Raw genomic sequence first — 15100 nt, forward strand, 5'->3', positions numbered from 1 at the left:
TTGTCAAGGTGATCTTCCCTGATGATGAACTTAGAACTTTAATCCTCTTCCAACCTCTACAATCCTTCATTTGCTTTCCTATTAGATTATAACTCCACTGTTTATACTAAGTCTTCTTTATCCCTACATTCTACCTTACTTCATTCTGCTTCATCCTAAATCATCTTTTAACTCATTTGCTGCTTGCTCTCTTCATGTTTAGGTTTCAGCTTACTCTGTTTTTTGTTGTTCATTTGCTGCCTGTGTTGTAACTTCTCAATGGGAAGAGGCAGAGGTTGGTTGAGGCATAGTAGCAGCTTAGGGAGTTGGATGTAGGAAAGGATGGATACAGGATTATATGAGAAACAAGAAGAGGTGATGAGGTAGGGAGAATTGAAGATTAGGATTTAAATGTCTTTATTTAAAATATTTGATACTTTTTATAACAATATAGTATAAATAATATTTGAAATTTTATGTTCTAGCATATAAATTATATATTTTAGGGCAGAGTAGGAAATATTCCACCTTAAATAGATTTTCTCTGGAGTTTTTGTTCACTATCACTATTTTATTAGTTTTTAATTTTTAAATTCCCCTAAATGGATTATAGAGTAAGTTAGGAAATTGTAGTTGTTAATAACTGTGCAGTATTATATCTATTAACAGCTGAGAAATACTCTGCTTGAAAGTGGTATAACTCCAGTTCAAGCAGAAAGTCCAGATGGAAGATCTTGCTATTTTCTGAGTCCTGCAGACTGCACTGATGTACCTTACAGAACAAGAAAAGGGGAATTGGGTAGATTTTAAATACTGATTTTGGAACAAATAAATAAGGGAAACACAAGAAGTTAAATTTGGACCTGAATTGATTATGTATTATTAGTTATGCCAAATAACTTGGTGAACTTGGATAAAAAAATAAAAGCAAAAAAACCCCATGTGAAATATTTAAGCCAAAAAAAACCTAACATATATTAGATGAAATGTTTTTAAGTTTGATACATAACATAGGTAAGCAACAAATTATCTTTGTCAGTTTGCCAAATGTTCATGTTAGCATTACCTCTGTTTTCAGGTACAGTTACTAATACTGCTTATTGCTTATATGGAGCATTTTTATAAATAATATGATATAATAACTACTTTTGATAAGGTACATATGTTATAAGTATAAAATTTACTTGTATAACATCATTCCTTAACATAGAAGGGTTAATGTGAGATGTAAAACACAAAATATTCTTAAAGATGCCAGGAATTTTTCCAAAAGTTCATCTGAATTGAAGAAAGAAATAGATGAAGTGGAAATAGAAGTTAATTATTTAAACCAGGTATATATTTTGTAATATATTTCTAATATAATTATTAATGTATAAGTATAATGGTATACTTAACCTTAGAAGAGCTATTTCTAAAGAGCCTAAATATGGAGAAAGGCTTATGATAATTTATTTGTCTCAGATTACCTTTGGAGCCAAAATGTATTTTAGGTACTGAGTATATTTAATTATAAGTTTTAGGGAATGGTTTAATTTTCTTTGGGAGCTGAAAAAAGATGAGTGAAGAGCAAGATGTAGCTTAATAACAGGAACTTAAAGACACTTGCTACAACAGTGTTATCAGCAAAGTAAAGAAGACAATGATTTTAAGAACTTAATCTAAAAAATTTATGGCTATAATCTTTATATAGCTAGACTAGAACTAGTTTAGCCTTAAAGATTGATGGTGCATGATATTTTCTTGAATACATAAAAATCATGTCTTTATTTTTATTTTGAGAGACAGAGAGTAAGTGGGGAGTGGGGGGCAGAGAGAGAGATAGAGACACAGAATCCGAAGCAGGCTCTAGGCTCTGAGCTGTCAGCACAGAGCCGGACACGGGGTTCGAACCCATGGACTATGAGATTATGACCTGAGCCAAAGTCGGACGCTTAACCGACTGAGCCACCCAAGTGTCCCTTGAATACATTTTTAATGTCATCTATTGAAATAGCTTCCATTGACTGAGAACCCATCAAAGTTACTTCCAAATTCTGAGAAAGAATAGCTAATTTTATGACTTTTTAAAAAATTGTGTTGAAGAAGGTACATTTACCATTCATAGGTAGAAGGTTCCAAATAACAGTAAAGTCATTTTAGTTATAAGAACAAAATAGATGCTACTTCCTTTAAAATATATGATAACTAGGTCTGTATATGGGGAATTGATGTCTGCTTTGCTTCTAACTGTGCTTTTTAAAAAAGAAGGTGGAAGTTCATGGAGTCTAGGTTGCTAATGGAATTAGTTGTAAGGAAAAGTTAAAGGAGTATGATTTGTTAATTTTGACCAAATTTTAGCAACTTTCACTAAAAGATAGCTAATACTATAAAAATATAAATCTTGAAATTATATAGAAAAACTCATATTTATTAGTTAAGACAAGGCATATTTTCCTTAGGTACTTATTTTGTTTTGCTTTGTCATTTTTCTTTTTAGCAGATTGTAAGACTTCATGAAACTAAGAATCTTGCAGAAACTCTGGAAGAAAAAAATAAAAATATAGAAAAGAGAAAGGAATTGAAAGAAAGGTCTAGGTAAACTTTAAAATGGGATTTTATTTTGATTCTGTATTCTATCCGAAGCCACTTGTATTCTCACAGTATCTAGATACATTTTTGTGGAGGCTGTTTTATGCTTATTTCTAATGGAAAATATTAATTTATAACCTTAAATATTATAAGCTAACATTAAAATATGCTTGTTATTTAGTAAGGCCAAGGATAATGTATAGAGGGAAATACAGTAGCAGCAGCACATTTGCTGTTTTGTATGCTGTCATTGTACCTACATTTCATCCAATTTTCCATGATGGGTCACCAGTAGGAGTAAAACAAAGGAATAATAGTGGGAGCTGCATTGCATTTAACTTTTTAAAAAATGTTTATTTACAGGGGCGCCTCGGTGGCTCAGTCAGTTTAGTGTCTGACTTTGGCTCATGTCAAGATCTCAACCATTTGATTCATGAGTTTGAGCCCTATGTTGGGTTCTATGCTGACAGCTCAGAGCCTGGAGCCTCCTTTGGATTGTGTCCCCCCTACCCCTGCCTCTCCCCCACTTGTCTCTGTCTCTCTTAAATGGTTATTTATTATTTTGAGAGGCGGGGGGAGGGAGAGAAAGAGAAAGAGAAAGTGCGCACATGCTAGTGGGGAGGGGTGGAGAGAGGACAGAGAGTACACCAAGCAGGTTGTGTGTTATCAGTGCAGAGCCCAACATGGGGCTCTATCCCTAGAACTATGAGATCATGACCTGAGCTGAAATCAAGAGTGGATGCCCAACCAACTGAGTCACCCAGGCGCCCCTATATTTACCTTTTTATCACTCTGTCACCAGCTTGACCAGTTCTTTGGCCACAGAGAGTGAAGATGAATCAATATTGTTTATTTATGCCCTGATCTTTATTTAATTTCTCTTCTGCTGGCTTTGGGGTACTCTTGCTGCTCCCCTTCTAGTTCCTTTAGGTGCTCTGTTAGATTTTGAATTTGCACTTTTTCTGGTTTCTTGAAATAGGCCTGGATTGCAATATACTTTGCTACATCCCAGAGAGTTTGAATTGTTGTATTTTTGTTTTCATTTGTTTCCATATATTTTTTAATTTCCTCTCTAATTGCCTGATTGGCCCAATCATTCTTTAGTAGGGTAGTTTTTAACCTTCATGTTTTTGGAAGTTTTCCAGACTTTTTCCTGTGGTTGATTTAAAGTTTCATAGCATTGTAATCTGAAAGTGTGCATGGTATGATCTCAATTCATTTATATTTATGGAGGGCTGCTTTATGACCCAGTATGTGATCTATCTTGGAGAATGTGCCATGCACACTTGAGAAGAAAGTGAATTCCGTAGCCTCAGGAAGAGTTCTAAATATATCTGTCAAGTCCATCTGTTCCAATGTGTCATTCAGGTCCATTGTTTTTTTTTTTAGTGATTTTCTGTCTGGTTGATCTATCCATTGCTGTAAGTAGAGTGTTAAAATCCCCTGCAGTTAGCACATTCTTATCAATAAGATTGTTTCTGTTTGTGATCAATTGTTTCATGTATTTGGGTGCTCCCGAATTTGGCAGGTAGGTGTTTATAATTGTTAGCTCTTCCTGATGGAGAGACTCTGTAATTATTATATAATGCCCTTCTTCATCTTTTGTTACTGCTTTTACTTTAAAGTCCAGTTTGTCCAATATAAGTATGGCTACTTTGGTTTTCTTTTGACTTCCAGTTACATGATAGATATTTGAGAGTGAAGATGAATCAAAATGCTACTGAATCTATGGCATCATATGTTTTTCCTTGTTTTTCATCCTTATGGTGATAAAACACACATCAGTGATGGAGGCATTTAAAAAAAAAAGTTAGATTTTACCTGTTCCTGTGTGACAGAAAAATAGATGTATTACTGTTGCTGTTTCTAATAAAATTTCTACCTTTTCTCTTTTTGCCTGTACACTTTTTTATTCTTCTTAAATTCACCTTAGGCTCTGTTGCTCTTGTCCTGATGTTTCAGCACATTCCTCTCCCAAGTTAATTTCTTTTATCCCACTTTTTTGGATCTATTATTTTCTTGATTCCCTCCTCCCAGTTCTTACAAGCATAATTGTCTTTAATTCTCTGAAGAAATTGATTAGGAAATAAGTACATGTACAGAATTACACTTCATTGACTTTTTTAGTACTGTAAAAATCCTCTATATTGAGAGGAATTTATGTAATTATTTAGTCATTTTTTACTCAATATCTATTCCATAGTTACTTTAAATAACATCATTTAAATTACTTAACTAAAAATCATTAAAATTGTTTCTTTAATTTAGGAAAAATTCAGTGGGTAAAAAACTTAGGTAAAACTTTAAGTAAAAAACTAAAAAGACCCATTTACGATTTATAATATTGCTTTAGTGGTTCCTGAATTCATGTAGCTGATTTGTTTCTTAATAATTATTTTTAAAGTGTGAAGTACTCTGAAATCTATAGCATGCTGTTTGTGGATAAGTTTTGGCTTAAATGTTTTTGACATGTTTAGAAATTCTTCTAAAATGGTATGTTTTAAATATGAGAGTGTGGTTTACTGAGAAGAGCACTGGACTTAATCAGGAAAAGTGTGTTTTAGCTGTGAAACCAGTAAATAATAAGATTGGGGAGATCTGTTAAATTTTCTGGAACTCAGTTTTACTATCTGCAAAATGAGTTTATACTATATAGTGTATAAGTCTTTTTTAGATTTAAAATATGTTAATTTTTTACTTACTAAATATTTAATGTAATTTTTTCTCTTCAGAATTTTTGAAAAAGATGAACATGTACTTATATTGAATAAAACCCCTCAAAATAGTCAATTATTTCTTCCATATGAATCTGAGAAATTGGTCAGACCAATGAAAATGTATTCTTCAGAGGCAACAGTTGTCGGTATAGTATCTGCTAATTATTTTAAAACTTAGTTTTGTTTGTAAACACATAGAGGAAAAGACAAGCAATTTTTGTTATTTGATGTAAGCAAGAACAAACAATACTAGAGACCAATTGAATCAGGAAGTATCACTTTGATTCTTTCTGAGAGCAAATAATATGCCTTCTATACCTAACTCTTTTCTCCTTGAGAGAGAAATCATTCACATAATATTAAAACAAGTGTTCTGGTGGGGCACACAGCAGTCAGAGGAGGACAAATAATTATTATTCACTTGAGAAATTGTGATATTATTATGTGTAATTAAAGTGGGTAGCCAATTTGTATCAATGATATTTGTGATTTAGTCACTGAGATATTTGAATCACATTTCATTCAGTGGATCAGCAGATTAGATTAACTACATTGTATTAGATTAACTGCACTAGCTGTTCTTTTTCCCCCCAGTCTTCTTTGGTTCCTCATTATAAAGATGTAATTTTGTCAGCTGGTTTTCATTGTATATTCATGCTTATTGTGATAACTTATATAGTAAGGAATTAAAAGTTTTGTAGGAATTTCACACTTCTATAATTTAAATTAAATCTTCATGTAACTTGATTTTTTAAATTACAAGTTTATGTTGAATATTGGGCATAATATTTGATTCTATCTCTGAAATTCATTTGAAGTTATACAATTTAATAACCTAGATAGAAAAGAAGAAAGTTCTGTGAAACAATCAAAGGTTGCCAATATTGACTTTAGGCAGAAAGAAAACAACATGCAGGTAGGTATTTCTGTTTTTAATAGAATAATTTAAATATTTGCTTGCATTAAATGAGATAATGAATATACTGCTTTTAGAATGTGTGTGTGTGTTATGAATATATTAAATCAGCCATTACTACAACCTCAGGGTCTAAAAATCTTAAAAGAATTTTAGTATGGTAGCCTGAACATATATTGTAACCTTCTCACATAGTCTTAAAAAAATAGAAAAGGTATTTAAAAATACCAAAATCAGATATTTTTGAAGGAGGAAAACAGGATTGGATTGAAGGGGGATATTGTGACCCAGGACTTGCATAGAATACTATTGTAGAAGGTATAGGTATGGGGACAATGAGTAGGCTAATTGGTTGGGTTACTTCAGTGGGAGATAATTAGTTAACACATGTCTAACTCGTATCTACTCTGCCTTTGGGTAGGCATCAGCAATGGATGACTGTCTCCAGGTGGAAGCAGTAAGTATATAGGAGCTTGGGTTAGAAAGATAGATGGTAACTCTAGGGAGTTCTTTTTTAATTTTATTTATTTTGAGAGAGAGCACAAGCAGAGAACAGGTAGAGAGAGGAGAGAGCAAATCCCAGGCAGGCTCTTCACCATCAACACAGAGCTCGACAGTCTCAAGCTCCAAAAAGTCGGGATCGTGACCTGAGATGAACTCAAGAATTGGATACTTAATCAACTGAGCCACTCAGGGGCCCTTCTAGGGGGTTCTTGATACTTAAGAAAAATAAGGAGCATACCTCCCAAAAAGCTAGCTTCTGTAGTGGCACATCTTTTTCTTCCCCATTCTTCCTGAAAATAATCCAGAGAGAAATTCTCAATGGAAAATATAATTGCCTTTGATTAACTTATAATTAATACATACAGATAGAGGGGTAGTGATAGCCAAAGTAATTAGTGAACCTTATCTAAATATGTATTAATTACAGAGGTTTTTAAATCTGGTGCTGAAATTTCAGATGAGGTCAATATGGGATGGAGATGGGAAGATAAATGAGGGAAACAAGTTTACCCAAATATTTTTTTTCCCTTGGGGATGGAGATAGAAGATACGAATATTGATTCACTTATATATTGTTGGAAAAAATGTGACCTTATGGGTGTATGTTAAACATGTAAGGGTAACCAAAGTAACAAATGAAATGCACTACTTTTAAAACAGCAGAAGAAAAAAGATGAAGCATCTTAATCAGTCCAGCGAAAGGCACGAATGGGAGGGTAGATAAAATAGCTAGAATACAGTATAAATAGAAAATAAGAAAAAAAAATAAATAAAAATAAAAGAAAAGATGCCATAAATAGTTCTGAACAAATCAATAAGAAATATGACAGAGATGCTTCTCTGGGATATGTAAACAAAATACAGACATATGCTTTTATTTTTTTCCAAGTTTTATTTAAATTCCAATTAGTTAACATACATTGTAATATTAGTTTCAGGTGTAGGATTTAGTGACTCATCACTTCCATACAACACCCAGTGCTTAATCAGAACAAATGCATTCCTTAATCCCCATCATTCATCTAGCCCATCCCCTGCCCACCTCCCTTTCAGCAGCCCTCAGTTAGTTCTTTATAATTAAGAGTCTGTTTTATGGTTTGTTTGCCTCTCTCCCGCCACCCTCTGTAGGTTCATCTGTTTTCTTAAATTCCACCATACAAATCATATGGTATTTGTCTTTCTTGGCTGATTTATTTTGTTTAGTGTAATACTCACTAGCTCCATCCACGTCATTGCAAATGATAAGATTTCATTCTTTTTGATGGCTGAGTAATATTCAATTTTATATATAATATACACATACATAATATGCATACGTATCATGTCTTTTTTATACATTTATCAATCAATGGACATTTGGGCTGCTTCCATAATTTGGCCATTGTTGATAATGCTGCTGTAACATCAGGGTGCAAGTATCCCTTCAAATTAGTGTTTTTATATCCTTTGGGTAAATACCTAGTAGTGCAATTGTTGGATTGTATGGTAGTTCTGTTTTTTACTTGTTAAGGAAACTCCATAGAGTTGTACAGCCATATACATACTTTTAAAATAGAAGAGGTAAAACAACTTGACAAATGAAGGGTGATGGTAGAACAATGGGAAATATATACCAGGCAAATGGAGACAAAAGTAGATGTTTATAATGCCATATAAAATGGAGAGTAACAAACCACAAAAGATTCTTAATGATAGAAAACAAACTGGAGGGTTGATTGAGGGAGGTGGGTGAGGGATGGGCTATATGGGTGCTAGATGTTAAAAAAGGGCACTTGTGATGAGCACTGGGTGTTGTATGTAAATGATAAATCACTGAATTCTACTCCTGAAACCAGTATTGTAATGTATGTTAACTAAAATTTAAATAATAGAGTTCAAGACAAAAAGCATTAATAGGGAAAATATATATTTCATGTTTTTAAAAAGAATAACTCACCAAGTCCACAATAAACCACAATAAACCAAATTATACAGTTTCAAAATATATAAAATAAAAATTAATGGAATTCCAAGAAAGTATTGAATCCACAATTTAAAAGGATAGCTTTCTGAAAAAAAGTACTATCTTGAGTTTAGGGTTGAGTTTGGCTACATGTGTAACAATGCAAAAACAAATGAATGAAACAATAGCATCTTAAGATAAATATTTAGTTTTCTCTTACCTGCTGTGAAATTCTAAAGTAAGTGACTCAGATTCACTTATCAGGGCTGATAGGATATTTCTACAATGTCATTTCTCAGGCTTCCTCTATGCTTTCTTTTTCTAATATATGCAGTATTCACCAAAATTAACTGTTTACTAGAACCAAAAGAATACCTCAATCAGTTCTAAAAAGTTGCTCTCTTCACTTATCACTATTTAAAAAAAAGAAGTTAAAAAAATGTATCCTTCCTCTCAAAAAAATAAGTATTTAGCAGAGGAAAAGGAAATTTACACACTTTCAAATTATTTGGGGGTAATAGAAATCAAAATAAAATTTAAAAACTATTTAAAAGAATACTATACTGTGAAATGTAGCAAAATTGGTTCTCAGAAATTTATATTTGAAAACAAGTATATTAGAAAATAAAGATTAAATGTAGCTGAACTTTTAAGTAGAAAGTTTAATTCCACGTATGAAAAACAATGCAAAATAGGAAAATAACAATTAATGCAAAGAAAGTAGGAATTAGTAAAGAGTAAAACAGGAATTAATGAAATTAAAAGGTTGGGTTAATCAGTATAGCCAAAAGTTAATAACTTTTCAATATTAATAAAATAAAATTTTATTGTGTATAATAAAATACAGAGGGGAAAAGTGCATATCATTAAACATTGGGAAGAAATCTTTTCAGTCTTAGGAGAATACTATGTAAGACTTTTATATCAATAAATTTGAAAATTTAGGTGAGGGGGACAATTTTTTAGGACAATATAAATTGTTAAATAGCCTGAAAAAAGAAAACAAACATGAATAGATCAATTAACTAGAAATGGAAATGTAAGTGAAACTGAAATATAAGCAGTTCTCTGTTTTCCTTGTTTTTTCCTTACTTGCTTCCCTTCTCCCTCTGCCACACACCCCTTTCAAAACACACCGGAATCAGTTTTTCTGGTAAATTTTGCCAACCCTTTAGGAATAAATCCGAGTTTCTAAACCATGATGCTTGACATTTTTGGGCAGATAATTCTTTGTTGTAGGGTCATCTTGTTATCTAGAGGCCAATAGCACCTCACATCTAAGAAAAGACAGTGACAAATACCTTCAGGGACACCTCGGTGGCTTGGTTGGTTAAGCTTCTGACTCTTGATCTTTACTCAGGACATGATCTTAATGGTTCATGAGATTGAGCTCCACATGGGGCTCTGCATGGATGGTACAAAGCCTGCTTGGGATTCTCTCTCCCTCTCTCTGCCCCTGCCCCATCTCTCTCTTTAAAAATAAAATAATTAATTAACTTAAAAAAAAATCTTGAGACATTGTCAGATGTTCCCTGAGAGGCAAAATTGCCAGTTGAGGACAATCTTTTTATATAAGCAATTTCAGAGTATACTAGTTGGAAACTAGCCAACAAATTATACATAGTTAATTTATAAGGGAGCAAGAACAAAGAGATTGAAAGAAAGATATTTGTACATTAGGCTCAAGAATGAACATACATATAGAAATCCAAATAAATTATCAGCAAATCTAATTTGGCAGTGTAACATTAAAAGAATACTATATTATGACTTAAACGTGGTTTTCCCAAGGAATGCAATGATAGCATTAGAAAAATATGTCAATATGATTCACTACATTAACAGATTAATAAATGAGTTCAAATAAGGATTTAAAATATAATATCTTTTTAAACAATATGTTTGTTTTATCATAAAATTCGTTTAAAAGTGTACATTTTAAAAGTGGTTTTTAGTGTGTTTACAAGGTAGTGTAACTATCACTACTGTCTTAATTCCAGGACATTTTTAAACATTATCAGAATGTAGCAATTATAGGTGTGGTATAAGAAAAGACAAAATAGTCAATGGACTACATTAAAATAAAAAACTTCTGTGTAACAAAAGACACTGACAAAGTTAAAGAGAATGACAGAATGGACAGGAGATTGGTATACAGAATGTATAACATACAAAGAAATACATAATATAAATTAATTTTTTTAATGGATTAAGATGAGACAATTTACAGAAAAAGAAAGACCAAGTATCACTAAACATAAGGTGCTCGAGTTCAGGGGCAAAGGGAAAGGCATATTAAACCAATGATATATATAGTTTCATCTATCAGATTTGCATACAGTACAACATTTGATAACATCTACTGAAGTCAATAGTGGAATGTCATTTGGTATAATTACTTAGGAGGACTGGTTTACAGTAGTTATTACAAATAAAAATGCAAATACTCAGCAATTTTAGTTCTTAGCATCTATTCCAAACAACAGCTTGTATAAATACTTTTACCAGCAGACCCATACAAACATGTATATTTAAAACATAAAGCAGTAACAACACTTGTTTTTTAAGGGATAAATGCTCTTTAAAGGACAGGGTCTTATCTAAAGCACAATAAGGGGACAGAATTAAGACCAATGGCTGTTATAACAAAAACAAATGGGATAAATTTTCCTATTAAAATAAAGCTATGTTAATTTTGGGTCAAATAAAAATCAGGAACTCTTCAGAATGAGTGACTCAAAGAGAATGAATGACTTGAAATAGAAATTACAAAAATTAAAGCAGTGGCTTAGATATTGATATTAAATTAAAGTTATAAATGAAATATTACCTTTTTCATACATATATATACAAATAAAATTTCAGGTTTTAATCCTTTAACCTGCAGTTTTGCTTTTTTATGTTCAATTTAAGAGGTTACAGAGAATAGACACAAATCAGTTGAGAAAATGGTAAGATTGACTTGATTAATCATAGATAGGGGATAAAAATTTTAAGTTTGCCTTAACTGTCAAAATACTACCAAGCATGGTTGTTATACTTGTCCAAAACATCAAATTCCTTGGGAATCTTTAACTTTGTTTCCCAGTATTTGACTTAATATTTTGTATGTAGTGGTTTCAGTTAATGTTTCTAGTAGTTGTTCATATTGATAATGAGGAGGAGGAGAATGACAGTGTTCTTAGCCTTCAGTGGCCATGACAAGAAAAAAAATTGTTTGGTTAGCCAGTTCTAATGCTTCATTTCTTTTGTTCAGGTACTTAATGATTCTACTGTGAATAAACATTCAAAATTCTCAAATGCTGTGGCTATTAAAAATTCACAGAATATGATGCATTTCAGGTAACTTTTAAAAATAAGAAAATGCTGGGCACCTGGTTGACTCATTTGGTTAAGCATCTGACTCTTGACTTTGGCTCAGGTCATGATCCCGGGGTAATGAGATTGAGCCCCATGATTGCAGAGCCTGCTTGGGATTCATTCTCTCTCTCTCTCTCTCTCTCTCTCTCTCTCTCTCTCTCTCTCTCTCTCTCTCTCCCCCCTCTCCCTTTCGCTCCCTCTTCCTCCCTCCCTCCCTCCCTCTCTCCCTCTCTCTCTCAAAATAGATAAATTAAAAGAAACCAAAGTATTTTAAAAAATGTTTTAATTTCTAAAATAGTTTATCAACTTAGCAAATAATATTAAATTTTATTTATTGTATTATAGATTGCTAACCCCACAGAAACAATCAGATTGCAATCAGTGGTTTGAAAAAGGAGACACAGGTATTTGCTGTTTATATTTTCCCTAAGAAGTGGGAATAACAAATTATAGCTTGTTTTTATACTATTCACATACATTATTTGGATTGTTTGCATCTCTGGTTAACTGACCATGCATGTCTAGTTTTTAAAAATATTTTCACTAAATATAAAACGTACCATTTCATTGTAAAAGAGTTGGAAAACAGAGAAAAATACAAAAGAAACAAAAATACGATCACCCAGATATAACTGACACCATCCATACTGATATATGTTCTGGTCTTTTTTTTCCATGTATGTGTGTGTTTTTTTCTTTTATTTATCCCCCAGATTTGAAACATGCTATATGTACATTTTTATATCCTTTTCTTTCCACTTGACATACTCTTGAGGGTATTTTTTAATGCCATTAAATATATTTTAATGATTATCATATTGCCATTGTAAGGATATGCTATTATTTATTTAGCCATTCTCCCAAAATATTGAATTATTTTATATTGAATTATTTTATTTTATTTATTTATTTATTTTAAATGTTTTATTTATTTTTGATACAGAGAGAGACAGAGCATGAGCGGGGAAGGGGCAGAGACAGGGAGACACAGAATCGGAAGCAGGCTCTGGGCCCTGAGCGTATCAGTACAGAGCCCGACATGGGCCTCAAACCTACGAACGTGAGAGCCTGACCTGAGCCGAAGTCGGAGACTTAACCGACTAAGCCACCCAGACGCCCCGTATTGAATTATTTTAATTATTTAGCCATTTTCTCTCAAAATATTAAATATTTTGGGGGGCACCTGGGTGACTCAGTTGGTTAAGTGTCCAGTATTTGATTTCTGCTCAGATCATGATCTCCTGGTTGTTATTTTGAGCCATGTATCAGGCTCCATGCTGGACATGAAGTCTGCTGAAGATTTTCTCTCTTCCTCTCCCACTGACCTTCCCATATGCACTTGTGTGCACGTGCTCTCTCTTCTAGCAAAAAAAATGTTTCCAGGTTGGGTTTTTTTTTGCTCTTATGAATAATATTTTACATAAATATTTTACTATCTTGGATTATTTTCTTTGAATAAAATCATAAGTCATAAGGTACATATGCATATATAAGTATATGTATGTGTATGAGTTAATTATCCTAGAATCAACTTGCTGTTGGAAATTTTCAAGGTTGTCACATAAATAAATAAGGTATAATATGTGTAACATAATTTATCTCATGTGTACATATATACATATTTGGTAATCCATTATGGATAACAATTATTCTAATTATTAGGCTATATAAAAGTCCTCACCTGTAGCATGTGGATCACTGACTTTTATTTTTATGTTTTAAAAATGGTTCATTCTATTGAATCAGTAATAAAAAATAAATCTCTCTACAAACAAAAGAATAGGGTTATATGGCTTCACAGGAGAATTTTACCAAACCTTTTTTTTAAATGTTTATGTTTGAGAGAGAGCACGCATGAGTGCACTGACAAGAGTAGGGGAGGGGGAGAGGGAGAGAGCACATCATCAGCACAGAACCTGACATGGGCCTTGATCTCACTGTGAGATCATAACCTGAGCCAAAATCAAGAGCTGGATGCTTAACTGACTGAGCCACCCAGGTGCCCTGAATTTTACCAAACCTTTAGAGTTAATACCTATTCTCTGACTATTCCAAAATATAGAAACTGAAGGAAAACTTTCAAACTCATTTTATAAGGCCAGCATTACCCTGATTCCACAACCAAACAGACTCCACTAAAAAAGAGTTCTGCAGGTCAACATCCCTGAGGAAATGGATGCAAAAATTCTCAACAAGATACTAGCAAATCCAATCCAATAGTACATTAAAGGAATCATTCACCATGATCAAGTTGGATTTAATCCCAACTTGTAAGGATGGTTCGATATTTGCAAATCAATGTGATATACCACTTTAATAAAAAAGGATAAGAACCATATGATGGTTTCAGTAGATGCAGAAAAGTGTTTGACAAAGTACAACATTCATTTGTGATTAAAAATCCTTCAACAAAGGTTTACAGGGATATATCAACATAATGAAGTCCATATACAAAAACCCACAGCTAATATCATCCTTAATGGGGAAAAACTGAAAGCGTTTCCTCTATGATCAGGAACAAGACAGGGATAGCTACTCTCACCACTGTTATTTAACATAGTTTTGGAAATCCTAGCCACAGCAATCAAATAGTAAGAAGAAATAAAAGACATCCAAATCAGCAAGGAAGAAGTCAATCTTTCACTCTATGCAAGTGACATGATACTCTGTATACAAAACCCAGAAGAATCCACCAAAAAAAAGTGCTAGAATTGATATATTTAGTGAAGTTGTAGGATACAAAAATAATCCGTTGCATTTCTGTACACCAATAATGAAGCAGCAGAAAGAGAAATCAAGGAATCAGTACCATTTACAATTGCACCAAAACCCGTCTGATACCTAGGAATAAGCCTAACCAAAGAGGTAAAAAGATTTATACTCTAAAAACTATCCAACTGATGAAAGAAAATAAAGATGACACAATAACACAAAGAAATGAAAAAACATTCCATGCTCATGAATTTGAAGAACAAATATTGTTAAAATGTCTATATTATCCAAAGCAATCTGCACATAAAGTGCAACCCTCATCAAAACGCCAGCATTTTTCACATCTAGAACAAATAATCCTAAAATTTGTGTGGAACCCCAAAAGACCCTGAATAGCCA

General features: G+C 32.7%; 1 protein-coding gene across 1 annotated transcript in view; it reads left to right on the forward strand.

The window, feature by feature from the left end:
- Positions 1 to 15100, forward strand: part of C9H14orf39 (chromosome 9 C14orf39 homolog) — a 46296-nt gene that overhangs the window by 15435 nt on the left and 15761 nt on the right. The window contains exons 7-12 of the mRNA XM_029952180.1: positions 1193 to 1313; positions 2459 to 2556; positions 5283 to 5413; positions 6107 to 6183; positions 11886 to 11971; positions 12335 to 12393. Coding sequence (XP_029808040.1) covers positions 1193 to 1313; positions 2459 to 2556; positions 5283 to 5413; positions 6107 to 6183; positions 11886 to 11971; positions 12335 to 12393 — 572 coding nt within the window. The remainder of the gene's footprint in view (positions 1 to 1192; positions 1314 to 2458; positions 2557 to 5282; positions 5414 to 6106; positions 6184 to 11885; positions 11972 to 12334; positions 12394 to 15100) is intronic.

This window comes from Suricata suricatta, chromosome 9 (genome assembly GCF_006229205.1).
Source record: "Suricata suricatta isolate VVHF042 chromosome 9, meerkat_22Aug2017_6uvM2_HiC, whole genome shotgun sequence".
Classification (NCBI taxonomy): Eukaryota; Metazoa; Chordata; class Mammalia; order Carnivora; family Herpestidae; genus Suricata; species Suricata suricatta.